This window comes from Protopterus annectens, chromosome 1.part0, assembly GCF_019279795.1.
Source record: "Protopterus annectens isolate FY-2018-M chromosome 1.part0, PAN1.0, whole genome shotgun sequence".
Lineage (NCBI taxonomy): Eukaryota > Metazoa > Chordata > Ceratodontiformes > Protopteridae > Protopterus > Protopterus annectens.
Window position 1 is genome coordinate 1,173,341,491 of NC_056725.1, and position 18,319 is coordinate 1,173,359,809.

Below are 18,319 nucleotides of genomic sequence, written 5' to 3' on the forward strand. Positions count from 1 at the left end.
AACGAAAAGAATAAAAAGGGGGTCATTAAGACTTAAAACCCAGACCGTTGTGTACACTTCTTTTTCAAGGGCCGCTGGTATCACTTTAATCAGTCGTTTCCATGGCATCCCTAGCGGCCTAGGCACGTCGAGTGCCTGCTGGTTGTTATTAACTACCAACAGCAAGGGCGGCTAGGCTGCTGAATGGAATGCAAGGACGCGGCTTTAGGGTTTGCTACCGCCCGGCACTCGCCGGTAGTCTTCGTCTGTTAATGAGCTGGAAGAGCTCGGCTTTAGTTACGGAAACACCACTTCCGGCTGCCGAGCTATGCTTAGTTCACGTCCTCTCTTTCCCTCCCTCCCATCAAGGTTTCCTCACTTATCCTTTACCTCCTTCTCGTCAGATTTACTGTAAAAAAAAAAAAAAAAGTCGGCGTGCCACAATACAGTATTTATTATAGAAGCCATTGGAAGGTTAGCATTGTTCTTACATAGTTTCATGTATATAAAATAACCTTCCAAACTAGACGTTGTGGCTATTAGAAAGAATGCAGCTCTGTGAATACTTGAATTATATTAATTGGGGCAGAGGCATCGCTTATAGCTGAGTCTCTGCACTGGTTACATAACAAGACAGATGGTTATAATTTTCGTCTCGACAATGCTCGATGTATATCACTTATGACTGACTATACGCTACTGTATGATACGTTTGTCTCCATATTAAAAGGGAGCGCCAGTGGGGATGCTAAATGTGATATTGTCACAGTCTGCAGAGCGAAAAAAGGTAAGTCATCACCTGCCTACAGAGGAAAAAAAATCAGTGCGGGACATAGAGCTCCATTTCCTTGCCCAGTTAGTCCGCAGTTTTCATGTTGCACACTGTACAAAAATCTTACTCTGCTGCAGATACTAATGACCGAAATAAAACCATGATGCACAGAGATTGTCCACGGCAACCTCTTTCTTACTTGCAAAAATGATACCGGCCTGGCCGGAGATGTGATTTATGTGACGTGTTGCTAGTACATACACTCTAAACTGCAAGGTTTACTGCGCACATTGATTTAATTTTTTGTACAATGATTATAATCTTAGAAAACATATCAGTAGTAATTGCAGTTAGTGTTTTTAATGTTAAATTATCCCTTAATGTGCTTAAACGAAGTTTTCTTTGAGGACGTAAAGACGATGCCTTCTAAATGGCTTCCACGGGAAGTGGGTAGAGAATAAAAACATTATTATGGTTATGGAAAGTAAAATCTAGTAAATGTTTATTGAGAATACAGTTAATTCGTATTGTGTTATATCACCTGACACTATTTTATAGTACAGCCACACAGTTCACGTGGCACTCAAGAGATACATGTGTAGTCCGTGAGCCAAGTCGGTGTTTCATGTGGCTGATGTCCAGCCAGTTTCTGTTTCTTAAAATATTTACAGAAATGAAATTCCCATGCGATTGCTACAACAAATTAGTAAACCACACACAAACAAAAACGGTCAAACATTTTACTCTGATTTTGCAGGTACTCTGTCAACGTATACAGTGCATAAAGTATTTTATTTTGATTGCATAATTGCTATTTACGGCTTCTTATTTTCTGTCAGACAGTGTTACTGTACTGTTTCAGAAACGTCACATTTTGTTTTCCGTATATACCAACATATGCTACAACCTGGCTGGTTTTGTCGGTACATCAAAGTCCAATTTGTAAACACATTAATTTATAATTATTTTTTTTCTTGCACAGCATTCATGAATTGGAAAGACTGTTATCACTTCATGCTTAAGAATTAAAAGAAGCAGAGTACAGTTTATTTGTATTTTATAACCAAGGATTTGAGAATAGGAAACAACACATAAGGGGTTCCAAGAGCTTCTTGTATGAAAAAAACATTCTGACAAAAAGTTGACATTCATATGTAAATCATACCATTTTACCAATGCACAGACTAAAAGATTTAGAAATCCTTTGCATAATAATTTTCTTTGCAGTCTTTAAGCTGATTGGTTCCTAATTCAGGAACGTGTTTTCCTTCAGTAATTGCAGCATCCTGCAGTTCAGATGCATAAACTGTAGCTTAAATTATACTGATTTTTAGCTATCATTTGAATAAAGGGTTCATAATGCGTGTATTAAATGATGATTTTCTTTTACCTTTGTGCATTTGAAATATTTATGATTTAAATACTTCCACTGTTAGAATATTAACAAAACAGTACATGGCTGTCTCAGCATGGAGAAGGTAGAGTAACACATATGTTGATTCTATATGTTATTTTAACTGTTGGTGAAAAAAAGTCCATATATATTAACAGCAGATTTTTTTTCTTGTTAGGCATTATCCTGTATATGACAAATTAATCTGTTTTTAGTAAGGGTATGTTTAAAGAAATTATCAGTTTTTATACTCCATACAAAACTTAAAAGCACATAGTCTGTGACATGGTGTCACATAGTTGCAATTTGCAAATGTCATTGTAATGGTAAAAGTGAGCAGGAGAAATTGTACATTTTAAATGTTTGGCATCTTCCTGTATACAACATTGTTTGTCTTGGAAAAAATCATTTTTTTTTTAATAATAGACTGATATTGTATTTAAGAGAATTCACTATTTTCTTGCTTCATATAAAGCTTAAAAGCACATAGTCAGTGAGACAGTAACATGTTTGCTTATAGTGGAATATGTCAATGGAATTGTAAGAATGAACTTGGAAATTTGCACATTTATAATTTCCATCATTTTCTGTTGGAAACAGTAATAATAGACAAGAAGTGAATTACGATATATAATAAGATTGATGTTTTCAATGTGTGTTTTTTTTTAAGGATATAGACTGTTGGCTTAACAAAGTTGGGCAAATAGATGTGTATTTTAAACATGAAACTTAAAACTGTGTGGTACTTGGGCTGCATCATAAGAACATTAAATTGTTTTGTATTAGGTCAGTCAGTAATTGCATAGTTATGTCTTTCATCTGACTACAAATTACAGAAGCTATGTTTCGTAAAAAGTGTAAACAATATTTATATTATAATGAAAAGTTTTTAAAATAAATTCAGAGTAAAACATTCTTTTCAATGTGGTTTTAAGAAAGGGTGCTGTTGTCAGTAATGCTTTGTCAGGTGACAAAACACGTTTTTTTTTTTCCCCTGGTGGAACTTTTGTGCTGCTAGTTATTATGTTTAATATAGACTTTTACTGTTATCATTAAATGCCTGTCCTTGTATCTGGGACCTCTGATAACTACAGCAGATTATTTTGTCAATGTAGGTTACACTGTCAGTTGTGCTTATTTTTTCGTCCAGACACTCAAAAGGGCATGGTTGTATCTAATGCAAAATGCATTTGGATTAAAATCAAAGATAACAATGGAAATACAATTTGCATACCCAAACACAGGCTAAACAATGTTCTCTGCAGATTTTGGTTCTTTTGTTTCAGCAATTCCAGTACTTAGAACCATATTATTTATTATAACACTGATGATTTCTTAAATGCGTAGAATAAAATAAAATAAAATATTAAATACTGGAATAAATACAAACAGTTCAGGTTGCAATCACTATAATAGCTGCTTATGAAATTGCTTGTTATATATCAAAGCAGCCGTAGTTATTGTTTCAGCAGCATTGGTTTTCACGTTGAGGTGAATAATGAGCAATCCATACTTGGGATTCCATGTTATGGAAGGAATATCTAATCACTATTCAGCATGCAGTATTTAAGAATTTCAGATTCTGATTGTTACACTCATAGCTGTAACTTACAAATATAGATTAACATGTGTATGGGTTATATTTTTATCCATTGTTTGGAAATCATTTGTAGCTTTCCTTTTATTGCTTTGAACACCATATAGTACACATGAACTGCTTTTGAATAAGCTCTCCTGTCATCCCAAGGTAAACCTAATCTTATTCAGGAACAGGACTTCATAAAGGTTTCCGTTTGACCTTTGGATCTTGATTTGTCCTGCACTTAGTGATTTTTTCCAGCTTGGTTAGCTGGTTTTGTTTTAAACAGCATTGAGTAATGCACATTGTTCTCTGATGCAAGGAAGGGAGAAAGAGTCTGTTAATAGTAATGACCAGTGAAGTTTTTTATTTTATTTTTTCTTGCCAATAATGGTATCCTTTACAAAGATTTTTACATTAGTTTCCCTGTATGCAATACCCCTGTTTTTGTCTGGTGCTGAATTGAATCTGGAGGTTACATAATTAAGCTTAGCACACAACCATACTGTTGTATCAGGACAGGAGGTGATATATGTAAGCTGCCTTTGGATGTCACATTTTTATGCTGGGGATGTACTTAATGTTATGTTTATTTATTTATTTATTTATTTATAGCACTGTGAGTTCTAAACTGTGGCTTACTGTTCTAATGAAACTGAGAGCAAGGAATCCTCCCAGTTCAGCTTCATCTTGGCTCAGCAGCTTTGTTGGTGTTAAAAGAGTGCGGCTACGTCTGCGTTTAGACAGGAGTGATCACAAAAAGAACTGCTGGCAGCTAGTAGACTCAGATTCATGTGCGAAACAGACCTGCAAGCAAACTGTTGATATAATGCACCCTTCACGAGGTAAGACGTTTTTGATATCTTTGCTTGCTGCATTCACTTGTTATAAAAACTGAAGTGCATAGTTTTTGTTCTGTACTGCCCTGTAACTTGCATCTTTTTCAGATACTTCAGTTTTTTTTTTTTATTCAGGTAGCTTGACATTTGCTTTATTTAGTCACATATTAGGTTGAGAAAATGTAGACTCAGTCTTTATGCATTTTGAAGTGCACAATGCAGGAGAATGAATGGGGGATTATATTAGCCTGGGAGAGGAAGCCATCACCTGGCACTGATACAGTTTATTGTGGGTAAAAAAATCATATTAATGAACTGCAGCAGCTATAGAACAGGTAATGAGCTAAAACATGTGGAAGGATATAAGTGTTGTTGTAAGCAGCAGTGTAAAATATGTGTGTGTGGGACAAAGCAGTAAAATGAGCTGCTAAAAAGCAGGATTACTGGCAGAAATCTGTGTAAATTAAAATAAATAGCAGTTAAATTGCTAAATTAGTAGTTCCATGTAGAAAAATAACACTGTTAGTGAACTCACTACTCTATAATCATGACTAAATGGACACAGTGTCAAACATATGAAGTTGTGCTTGTTATGTGCTGAGTTATGCTTTCGTTATCTGATTCATCTGTAGTTGTAATGCTTACTGAAGCTGTTGTATCTTAGAGAATGCATAGCAGAATTGTAACCTGGGATTGGTGGAATCCAAGCATGTGCCCAAGGGGTTACTGCATTATTTATCACTGTGCAGCCTGTCATTTTTTATCATGCACTTCTGACTCTAATGGGACACTTCAGGGATGTGAAATTATGATCAATAATCCAAATTCCCCAGGTGCTTTTTATAGCGCACACCCAAAGCATGGGATTGTTGGCCCCTAATTACACACCCTGTCATGTCTTATTGCTGACTTCATTTATAACTGGTCAGGCACATTTAACAGTGAGATTAGCAACAAAGCCTGGTTTTTCAGAAACTTTGGCAGCCTGTCTGCAGAGATATAGACATGTTTTGCCTGGAACAAGAACATTTAACCTCATTCATTTTCATTGCTGTATATTTTCCAAGGTCATTAAAAGTAGAAGTCCTTGAGATATTTTTTTAAGAAAAATGATTTGAGCATGCAGGGAAAGATTATGAGGAAATCCAGTCTTTTTTTCAATGTGTTACACATTTGGTAGAGATAAACTGGAGTTAAAAAAAAGGAAAACTGAAGAGTATTAGCAGCTAGTTGTGCTTTTGCTTTGGGCAAAGTACAGAAATCGTAAAGTCAACAGTTCACTAGAAAAATGCATCATCTTCACCATCTGCTAGTGGAGTGTGTGATTGGCAGATCTTCCCAAATGGTTGGTGCGGCTACCTGCACTGTTGACCTGACAGGAGAAAGGGTGATTGTACAGATAAAGGCTGGGTGCTATTGTACTGAATGACCGGTATGATATGACTGATCTAATGAAAGTCTGGCTGGTGTTAATTTGGTAAGACATGAAGTAGAAGTTGAAAAGAGTAAGCAAACAATGCGTCTCTTCTGGTGTAGATATTTGTGCAGTTGTATGTCACTCTTACAAAGGTAAAACAGAAGCCATTATTAGTAGGAGTGTGATATCATTTGTGAAGTTTTTTTTTTTTTTCTGAAGATGTTGCAGGTTTACTACTTTACATATATTTATGTGCTGGTTACTTCATATGTATGCAATGACTTGCATGTTTTTCATGTCTGGCATCACGGGAATTTGCAGTTTTGTGTGATTTTATGTTTCTAGAAAAGTAGTATTACACACAAGGAAGGGGCGTTACCATCAAAATGCTGTACTTGCATGTAAAATATGCCTGCTTATTTTTTTTTTTCAGAAAAAATTACTTATTGTTGCTTAATGTTGTATTTGATAGGTCTGAATATGTATGCTCTGGGTATACGTATAGTCTTGTCTTAAATTAATTGCTTATGTATTACTAAAGACATTAATTTATGTGTTAACTAAGTTATATGAACTGGTTCTTCAGGTTCTGATGAATAGTGCAGTGGTTTCTTTTCTATCTTTTGTTTAGTTTCACAAAACTGTCTCTTGTTTGACAAATTGTATTCTGTTTTTTTTTTGAGCAGCTCACAGTTGTGGGTACAACCCTGCTGAGAGGGAATAATGATCTCCTGATTAGCAGCAGTAGCTATTCTTGTACCCTCTTATGTTTTTATAATGTACTTACGAGTACTAGTACAGACGAGCATAAGATTTGGTTTCTGCCTTCAGATACTTTATGCTGCACTCTTTATGTCACCCTGAGGTGTCTCAGTGCTGCTTTAATAATAGCCTTTATTTATTGATTATGATAATTGCACAGTTTTCACTGTAGTGAGTGATCACCTCTAAAATGTCACTTCTGTTTTTTTTTCTGTCACTTTTGTGACCATTGAACTATGTTTTATGTAAATAAGACCTTGATTGCCACATTTATATGGAATACATTTTATTGTAAATGTCGATCTATTCCCTCACAGCATGGAACGAATGTCAGTCAGCCCTTTAGATGACTGGCTGACAGAAAATTTGGCCTGCAGCCACATTTTACTATTTTAAGTCATGTTAAACTAATCAGATTTTTTCCTGTGGACTGCATTTGACCAAGAAGACTAATTATTTTTATTCAGTAATAATTACTGCATTGATGCTTATCATATTTTGTTAATTTCTATGATTAAAGGGAAACAGCACTAAATGGTGAAATATTACTTGCTGCGTATTGCAGTGCAGGCAGTGGTTTCACACTGATTCATCTGATTTCCATGTTGTCATTTTCAGTAAGTACAAATCCCAGAATCCTCTGCAGTTCATATTAGAGGAAGACTATAGTAGAAGTAACAGGTTTAATTAGGAATTGTGTGAGGAGTCAGGATGTATGATAAATAACTGGCTTCTCGTGGATTAAATGCACAGGCTTTTTAATTGTTTCAGAATCTAGTAATTGTATCCATCTTCACAAATTTTATTTTTTGTTGTTTTATATGATGTTTTTTGTGTAATCAGGTTACAATTAAAGACCCACAAAGTGGCCACTTGTTTCCTATTACTAATCCTTTCATCACCTGATGAATGGCCATTGGTTCAACGTGCTGATTTTAAATATACGTTTGTAAAACATTTTCATAATCATGCAGTAGTCAGTATATTATTCTTTTGAAATGATGTAGTACGTGTTGGAAGCTTAGCTGAGTTCACAGGGATAGGGGTGTGGCTACTGACAGGGAAAAGTTAGATAAAATAATGATGTAAACAGTTGCTTCCTTCTGATTCCAGTTTGAGGCTATATGTACATGCTTCCTTATTTAATTACTTTATCCACATTCTTTTTGTTTATTTAACTTATTAACACCTAAGTGGTGTGGATGTCATACATCTAGCAGCCTATACACAGCTTGCATTCCAGAGTATTTTCTGAAAAATAAACATGAGATAGATGCCTATAAATAGTTTGTGAACAGTAAAATCTATCAAAACTGCACAAATAACAATGTTATCAGTAAGAATTGTTCTTTATAGTGATAATGGTCAGTGCATTCACAGTTGTTCCATAAATACTATATTATAATGCACACAAACCCCAAATTATATTTTTGCTAAACTTTCACAAACAAATTCTCATATCTTTGAAACTGGACAACCTAGACATATATTGTTAAGATGCTTTTGTTAACTAGACATAAGCTTTCACATGACAACCAGATATTTACAGAAATATGAACACATATCTTTAATTGTATAATTAGCGATATAAATAACACTGAATATCTGCCAAGATGTGCAACTTACATCTGTCATGCAACAGTTTTTGTAAGTCACTTGTTTTTTGAAGTGTTAAATACATACGGAATTATTGTTTATTTTCATAATTACTAATAAACAGTTAGCAGTATCTCAGGTGTAGTGTGTTATAAATGGACATTGACAATGAATTTTCCTGTCTCCCACCATGGCATATCACACTATAGCCCTCAATAACATGCAGGGCTTTCAGTTATGAGAATATGAGCAGAAATACGAAAATATGAATAGTAAGTGGGAAATAGTGATTAATTTTTCTACTGCAGCACATCATATATCATCAATCTTAGTATCATTAAGTTAATAACTCCTTGCACTTTTTAATACTTCCTATTAATACCTGATAAATTGATTAGTTAAAGAAGCCAGACCCAAAAAGTGTCTGGACACCATAAGGAGCTATGGATGTTAACTAGAAATATACATAAAAGGTGCTATAGACTGGAATGAGTTAAAGATGACTTTATGCACAGTCTGCAAGTACAGACATTTTTAAAAAAATGAAATAGCCTTACTGTCTTTGTTGTTTGCCAGCGTAAGTAAGAGGGCAAGCCTTCTCTGTTCTGCTTAGTTTGGAACACATTTCTTTTATAATAACCTTGCAGTTCATAGTAACAGGTCAGTTCTCTAGAACATAAATGTCCAGGTTGTGGATTTTGGCAAATTGGTTGTTTTATGATTTCCTCTTGAGAGTTAATGTGAAGGGGGTTGTGGTGCAGTGACCTTAGAGCTAATTAGTTTAAGAGGAGAGGCACAGTAGGCACAAGCCTTACCCTGTGGATGTACCATTGTAACCCAAACATAATCCCCGTTTTCATAATGTCTGGGAAACGAGGTTAAACCTACAGGCACAATGTGTGCTCTCACAATTTTCATCTACTTTCTGTGTATTAAAGGGAATATCCTGAGTAGCTTTGTTGCAGAGTTGAATGGAAAACTATATGGAAGAAACATTAGTCAGATTCTGATAAAAGATAATAGCAGAAGAATTGAAAAATTGGTTTGCTTATGCTCTGGATTATTTTGCATAATGGTACTCTTTCGTGAAGTCTTGCTAAGGTAATTGTCCAGAAACTGACCTGACTACCATTTCAAAGAGTAAGAATTATGTTGACATAAGAAGGAGAAATCGTTCCTGTTTGTATCAATATCTGCTTATATATGCGATTTGAAGGTGAAGCTCAGATTTTCAGTAATCTTCAGTATGATGATGAATCTAGTTCTTAATGTTAGTAAAAGTGCATTCATTTAGTCAGAAGCACATTTTTGGAAGTATTATGCAGGTGGTTTGTTAGGTTGTCTCTTCTCTGCATATTACATATCTAGGAAACATTGCAGATGCATGTAATTGAGTTGTTGCTGGGTTATTCTGTTCTGTAACAGTTGGTGTTACTGTTTAGTATGCCTACCAAATCTCCTTTATCAAGAGTGGCTCCAAGATTTGCTCAAAGCAGACTGCGAATAAGGAGTTGCTTTGTCTATTTGTCTACCTCTCAGAGTAACCTGTTGATGATGGCTTCCCTTGGAGATCACATGCATTCCAGTTTAAACTGCTGCCCCAGTAACTTGCTGCTTTAGTAGAACATCTTTACTTGAAGATTTAATCATAATGCCAACCCCAGGTTTCTGATTTTTGGTAGTTCATTTGTATAAAGAAGGAGACCCTAGTTTTTTTGTCTGCCATAATTGTTGAATTCAGTTGTTAAAAAAGTATCTAGGGCATGTATGATGCACACAGAATATGTTAGGTCACACTTCAAAATGTGAGGCTTGATGTTTCACGCAGAGCCTGGATTTCATTCAGAAGATGTTATATATACTGCTCTTAACAATTTTACTTAACTTGTTCTTTGTATTGAGGAAAATAAGAATTGCATCAAAATGTTTTTTTTTTCCTGAATCTCCACAAAACGTTCAATTTAATGAATTAAATAATACATTTCAGCAAATTTGCTAGCCTGTTTCTGGATTTTTAGTTTGTGGGATGGCAATGCAGTTGTCTTATTGAAGGTCATAAAGAGTGAGATACGTTGAATCTGTAAGGAGTGTTTGTCTGTGATAGAGCTATCATTCTTTAGTGCATAAACTGCTGGAAGAGGAAGATGATCTAGTATAATATACACAGAAAAACTGCCTTTCTGTACTCTGCAGACATTTCTCGTATAGTTTCAGGTATAGAAGAGCTTGGTGAATTTATACTTCCTCAGCATGTGATTTAGCAGTTGGTTAACTAAAGCACCATCAGACACATAGTAAAAAAAAAATCTGTTTTGTGGTCCACAGTCCACAATTCCCACACTCATGTAACAATGTGTAATCAACTCCAGGATAGCCATATATTGGGGGCTGTAAACTGTTTGTTTTGCAGCAATATCAGGGTAAAAAGGGTGTTTTGGGTAAAGTATGCCTTTCAAATAAGTGTTTTTTTTCTCAAATAACTTTATTGGAAAAGTTTTAAATTGCAAGAATACACACACACACACACACACACACACACACACACACACACACACACACACACACACACACACACAAAACAAACAAAATATATGTGCATAAAATGAACCATGAGGTACAATACATGCACACCAAAAACATATATAATATTTTCATAAATATCTGTGTAAAGTAAATCAATTAAAAAAAAGAAATCTGTATAAAATATTTTGTACGGGTTGAAAAGGTTTGAAAAAAAATGAAATATAATTAGCACACAATAGGCCATCCTTTAGATGTAGATTACAAACACTTATTGTCTATTTTCAGATTATCTCTGAATACATGACTTTGAAATATTTTCCATTTTTGGATGTGTTTCTTATTTTTTGAAAAGTCTTGGCTATAATACAGTTATACATGCCCCTTCCAAAACCGCAGTAGTTCTGACCTGGAAGAGGATACTGGGTGAAAATATGACATAGTTACTGCAGATAATTGTTTATAAAACCTACAGCCACACCCACCACACCCTCACACATGCTGCTACTAATCGGTCATCTTGATGTAGAGCTCAGATGGCTAGTATAGAGTACTTATCCCGTAAGGATCAAGGGGTCAGCAGCAGTTGGACTTGCCCTATATAAGGATTCTGGTGCTAGATGTACTGTGGCTGTAAGTATCTTCCTTTCTGTTTTATTGTTGTATGATCCCATTGTCTTACTGCAGCTCCTCAAAAAGATAATAGGCCGGAGTTCTTCTAGCACTGTGCTGCTAGATTCACTATTAATCTTCATTTTTATCTAACAGTATACTTGGTGTGTTGCGCTTGTCCAGATTTTCTCTACATTTTGGTTTAGTTACAACTTTCTAGTGTCTGCTATTTTCTGTACCACAAAAATTGTACGAGCCTGTCCTAATGTCCACATACCACATACTTTTATGTTTGCTGAGATCTTAGTATTTACTGGTTACCCACGTATTCATCAAAAGCAAACATGCCAACATTAAATTTAATGCTAACACTTTGCCAATGCTCAGTTTCATGACATGGTAATTTACTGAATACTGTTTCTGATTTCCAAAAGCTGCGATCCATTTTTAATAATGCATATTAAGAGGTGTCAGGGAGCTTTGCCCTTTACACTCTTCTTTACACTCCCCTTTACTATACATTGTTAAGCTTAAGTCTAAGATATAATGAAACTGGCAGTTGGAGTTGGTGACTTTTCTTGTCAGGGAATTGTTTGTTAAGAAAATGTTGATGTTAAAGTTAATTGCTGTTAAATAAGAGTTTGCAAATCAAATGAATGCCATTTTGGTTACTTAGTATCTCATTGAAAACTGAACACACAAGTAGTAAAATGAATGACAACACTTTACTTGCACTTAGTTTCTCAAGATAGCAGGTCCCTCAATACAGTTGCCAATGTCACTAAATGCTGCAGTACCACCTTTAATAATTGATTATGAAAATGTATTTTGGAAAGGGAGGATCATCCCCACTGTGTTTATTTTCTATTATGAATTCTAACAAATAGTGAATTGCTATGTGGAAGATCTGAACATCAGCAAAGCTATGGTGTTAAATTCAGTTTCAGCTAAATACAGGTCAGAAAATCAAATAAATACATTTTTTGTTTGTTACTTCTTGGTCTTCTGGTATCTACCAAGTCAGAATGTATTGCCTTCAGCACTGCTGTTTTGGAACATTGTTCTTGAATCATTTCAGGTATCCCGAAACAAGGGTTGAAGTGCCGTGCTGGTCTACAAACAGAAAACAGTGAAATGTAGGGGTGATGGGATACCCTTTCTTTGATGAACATAAGTTTTACAGTTATTCAACCTTTTTGACTAACAGGAACTGTTTGTGAGGAGTTAAAAAGTACTGTATCTAACAACAATAATTTATTAACTCCTGACAAAGTCTGTAGTCCGAAAATTAAAATATCCTATACTTGTACAGCTTTCAAAACTGATCTTAGGTTGCCCTGTCTTGCTAAATGTCAGTGCTTCTCTTTTAAGAAAAAAATGACTGCTGATGCTCATTTTTTAAATGTCAGACTAGTACTGTTGTGTCTTTTCCACTTTTATTTCCCATTTTCACTGTTGGCTGTCAATCTACCCTTTTTAAAAAATATAAATTTTTATTGGATTTCTAATATGAGTACAGCACACAATCAAATAATTCAATATTACAGTGCTAATGTACACATTACATTTTGAAAAACATTATAATGCCTGCTAAAATTAAATGTGGAAATACACATTTATGTACAGAACTAATAGGAAAAGCTGTCCAAGTTCCCTTATACACACACTCAAGCTGAGAAATTATTACCTTTGTAGTATTTAGCAGTTTATTTGTTAACCATTATGTCCTTTAATAAGTTCCACCATTCTTTTTGAGGAAAGAACTAGTTTGTTGGTTCTGGTAAGTGAGAATTCAGTTCATTGTAGTCCTACAACACATATAAATTATAGATTCATCCTCAGAGGGATGTTTAGATAACTCCAAAAGTAGGGCATTCTGTATAATAATTAGAAACTGCTTGCCTAGGCTTTGTGAAAGATCTTTTGGCTTCTGCCCACAAAGATTTTATGACCTCACAGCCTAACCGGATATGCAGCCAGGTTCCATTTTCTACACATTCATGCCAGCAAGACAAAAGATAATGAAAACTGTAAACTGGATGTCTCCAAGATAAAGTTATGGATGCTAAATAAACCCTATAAAGATATTAATCTGAGTAGTTTTGAGTTCTTGGAGACTTAAGATGACTTAGTTTATTCAATAGTCTTGCCCATTCTGTAAAAGTATATGCTAACTGTAAATCCTCATGGAAACAAGAAATCTAGCAGATATAAGGTTATACAGGAATTAGTAACCGTATGTAACGTCTAGAACGGTATTTCTTTCATCCTAATTTCCTGGTATAAACTGTACTGGTATTTTGTTTATTTAGTAAAGATTTAAGTCTCTAGTAACCTACGATGGATGTGAACCCAAAGGTACACAGGTTATTAAACTGAGAACAACTTTGCTATGGGAGAGTGAAATTATATGTCTGTTTTACTTTAATAAGAATCTTAGAGCTAATAACGGGAAAAAACTGATCATATCCTTAAGGCCTCATTGATGCCCCTTAAACAAGTCAGTTCTACTTAAGTTGAACTTCAGTTCATGGTTATCTAAAAACAAAAACATTTGAACAGGAAAAAAAGGATAGAGGTTAAATCAGCAGTCCTTTGCTGACTCCAAAAGCTTTTTCAGTTTGTGATATTGCCTAAACCTGATACCAAATTGTGCTAGGGAACACAAAGGTAACTCCTTCAATGAAAATTCCACCAAATTGCTGTTATTATCAACATCTAGTGGAGGAGGAATATATTTGTTCTTAATAAAAAAAAAAATAGCTGTTTTGAAAAAAAAAATCATTTTTATCAGACTGAGTCCAAGCTTTAATGAAAAAGGAAGTAATTTCCACCTTTGGCAAGTGTGTTTAGTTGCTTTTGCTCTGTGTCTTAGTTGGATTAACTTGGACAACTTTCAAAGGTTCAGAGTGATAGCAACATTCTACATACTTAAGAGTTTCAGTGGTGCAAACTTGTTTATTTGGATAGGTTTTATAGATGGCAAGATAAAATAGTTTACATTTTTTTATTTATTGTATATCTAACCAAATTCTGGATCCATGAAATTAGGTCTAGAAACCTTTGAACTATCATTAAAGCATTGTTAATTAGAAACTGTAAATTATCTGTAGATGTAAAATATTTATAAGGTGAAAAATCTGAAACTAAAGGAAAGATCTGCTTGTCAGTTTGAATAAAAGCTTAAACTGATTCCATACTCAAAATAAATGGAGACAGAGCTATGAGGCAAACCTGTCTGACTCCATTTGATTTTAGAAATTTTGAAGTAGCAGTACGATTGAGCAATATAAAGTCCTTTGTGTTGGACTAATATTAATGAGATAAGAAGGAAATTGAAAACACTCTTGTGTGGCAAATATAAAATTCTTCTTCTTCATAATGTTTTATTTTGCATAGTCTCTTTTCTTCATCACCTTGCCAACTTAGAATTCTTATTTCGTTGCAAGTATAAATACTCCAGACAAAGAGAAGGCCAAAGCTTTCCACTTAACATTTTATAATTTAATTGTTCCATGTGTAAATCTTCTATTAAACCAGTTGTTATCATTTTCATCGTAATGTAATCCACTAGGCTGTGTATGTTCCACACTGTCTGCCACATTATCCCTTGGTTATATTACAGTTATTCTTTTGCATCATGTCATGTAACTTCTTACCCCATCACATTTTAGTTAGTTCACAGCAGTTAAAATATATTTATAAATAAAGGTTTTGTATATTAATTAACACCTGCTTGTGTGCATTTGTAACTCAGAATGACAGATTTAACAGTAAGTCTTTGTTCATATTATATATCCCAAACTTCCTACAGTCTGTTATCTCCTTTATTCACACTGTTCTATTTATCTGCCTTTTCTTGTGTGGGGACTGCAGTGTTACAGGACAAACTTATTTTGACGTTACCACTAGGCTAGCAAGGGGATGAGATAACACCTGAACTTTTTAAAAATAACATGGCTTAGCGAATACCCTGATGTATCAGAGGTATCTCTGTATGCCTTTGGAATGTAGTTTTTTTTATTCCACAATGTTATTTGGACCAATAAATTTAAAACTGCTTAGTTACCACACAGCAAAGCATACAGCATTGTTAAAATGCAGAACTAACCGTAAACAGTTGACAAAGAAAACAAAAATAAGAAAAGTATACACATCTAAATAAACAGCAGTGGCTGAAAGAAGCATTTAATGAAAAATAAACTTAGCCATATTCATCCTGGTAGGTCTGTCAATACCCATCTTTGCCTTTATCTACTATGGCAGTATTTTTTCAACTAATTTCATATCAGTCGAGTTAACCTTGTAGATCTGTGTAAATCTCTATCCATCTCCTTCACTTATTAATCATTTTAGTTCTGACTTGGGAAAGACATTGAGGGGGGGGGGCAGTCTAGTCACCTCCTAAATATAGTAACAGTACCATAGTCAATAACAGACAATGAATTTAAATGTCAGACATATCCTTCCTTAACCAAGGGAAAAGCATTAAATAAAAATGCCATTCACTTTCCTTCAGGTCATGCCATTCTGCAAAAGTAAACTAGGTTACCACACTTCTTTGTGATGTTAACAGCTGCTTTCTTGCTGTCAGCCATTTGTCTCCTAAGCACAAGGAAGAGTTCTGGTGCTTCCTGATTATCCTTATTGCACCATATGCTGGACACATTTCTCACTCCTTTCCCATGGCAATCTCTATCTCTCTCTTTCTCCTTTTGACCATTAGTTAGCTCATTGTGTCTAGTAAGTCTTATAGTAGCCTCATTCAAGTTGCGTAAAGTGAATGCACCTGACAAGAGGGAAATCTTTAAAGCTGAAGAGTACAGTAGTCAAAACCTCCACCCCTTCTGTTTATAGAAAGCCATAACAGAATGGAATGCCTGTCTTTTTTGTGGGTTTCTGCAGAATATTCCTGCTCATAGTAAATCCTATAGTCTTTATAAGTTATCTGCTCACCTGGGGCCCATAACAAAGACAAAACTTTATCCTTGATATTATATATTGTAAAGGTACTAAACTAGAATGAGACATGTGATTCTATAACATCTACCTTAAAATAATCTGTGGGTTCTGTCTAATATAATTGCCTCCTTCTGTAGGCCAGACTGCTCACTCAGTCTATCCAGCATGAATGTTAAACAGTCCACCTTTCTACAACATTAGCTGTATTCAAAAAAGATAAATTCTTATGGTGGGCTGAAACCTGCTGATCTGCTGATGATTTTCAAGGAGTTCAGGCTTCATCATCACAGAAGCTATTCTCTACAGCATGCCAGCCATTGTCATAAATATTTCTGTTATGCGATCAGAGTGCCCTGATAGTACATTTTCCACTTCATCTAGGCATCTTTCAGTTCTTTCAGTATATTGTGTCAGGATCGTGTTACTTTTTGCATCTCCAACTTAATTCAAGAAAATTTGTCATCCATTTCAGCAGCTTCCATCATAGATTTGCAGGAATTCTTGAACATTGCACAGGACACTAAGGATAATCACAAGGCTTTCTTTAGTTATGTTAGGAACCTGGGTGGGAATTCCCAGATATGCTCAGAATTAGTCCAAAATGACAAAAAATACACCGAACCCACAGACATTGCCAACATCCTAGCTGACAGGTTCAGCGCAAACTCCCCCCCCTCCCCATGAAAAGGGCAAATATCTATCCCAGCAGTGCTGCCCCCCCTGACATCTCAGATGCTCAGGTAAGAGCCGCCCTCTCCAAAGCAAAAAACACAGCATCAATGGGACCAGATGGTGTCCCGGCTGCCCCTACATGAACTCCAAGAAGAGCTAAACTCAAACCTAAAACTACTGTTCAATCTCAGCCTTACTACAGGATATGTACCCAAAGAGTGGCGTACAGCAACAGTGGTCCCTCTCCACAAAGGTGGTGCCTCAACAGATCCTGTAAACTATCGCCCCATAAGCCTGACTAGCTTGGTCTGCAAAGCTATGGAAAGGATCATCATGGACCTCATAAATAAAGATATTGGGGACCTACAGACACTGGATCCTACCAGTTTGGCTTTGTTAAGGGCAGATCCTGCCTCTTAAACCTGGTCGATTTCTTTGAAACAGTCACCAAGGCCATTGACGAGGGGAAGTTGGTCCACACAGCCTACCTGGACCTCGCAAAAGCCTTCGATACAATACCCCACTCAGGCATTATAGATAAGCTCACCAGCTTAAATATAAACCCCTAAGTCACTAGATGGGTTGCAAACTGGCTCAAGGACAGAACCCACATGGTTAGAATTGCTGGAGCCATGTCAGACTCCAAACCAGTTACAAGTGGCGTCCCACAAGGCTCATTCCTGGGACCTCTCTTGTTCAGTATATATTTCTTGGAGGTACAGGCCAACACGGAAGGACTGTGGCTGACCAAGTTTGCAGATGACTGCAAACTGGGTGCCATAATAGACTCTCCAGCCGACACAAGCATCCTCCAAAAGGGCCTCATAGAAACAGACAACTGGTGCCAGAGCCATGGCCTCAAGCTAAACGCCAAAAGTGTATAGTCATCCCTTTGGCAAAAACAGTGCCCACAGATTACCACATAGGTGGTAATCCATTAAGTACAGAAGAAGTAATTAGGGACCTGGGGACCCAAGTTGATAGTAATCTCTCATTTGACAACCACGTGGCCAAAGTGGTTAGAAAAACATTTTATATAGCCCACCTAATCATGAAGGGATTCACATCTAGATCAGGGGAGGTCATCGTGCCTCTTTACTCATCCCTCATCAGGCCCATAATGGAGTACAATGCCCCTTTTGGGATGTACCTTACCAGACACCTGCAGCAACTGGAAAGACCCCAAAAGTACTTCACCAAGAGGATCAAAGGGCTC

At 35.8% G+C, this 18,319-nt stretch overlaps 1 protein-coding gene across 1 annotated transcript in view; it reads left to right on the forward strand.

The window, feature by feature from the left end:
- The first annotated feature begins 223 nt into the window (after positions 1-223).
- Positions 224-18,319, forward strand: part of SCML4 (Scm polycomb group protein like 4) — a 1,377,708-nt gene continuing 1,359,612 nt past the window's right edge. The window contains exons 1-2 of the mRNA XM_044065424.1: positions 224-766; positions 4,339-4,568. Of these exons, the coding sequence (XP_043921359.1) occupies positions 4,373-4,568 (196 nt within the window). The 5' untranslated portion in view covers positions 224-766; positions 4,339-4,372. The remainder of the gene's footprint in view (positions 767-4,338; positions 4,569-18,319) is intronic.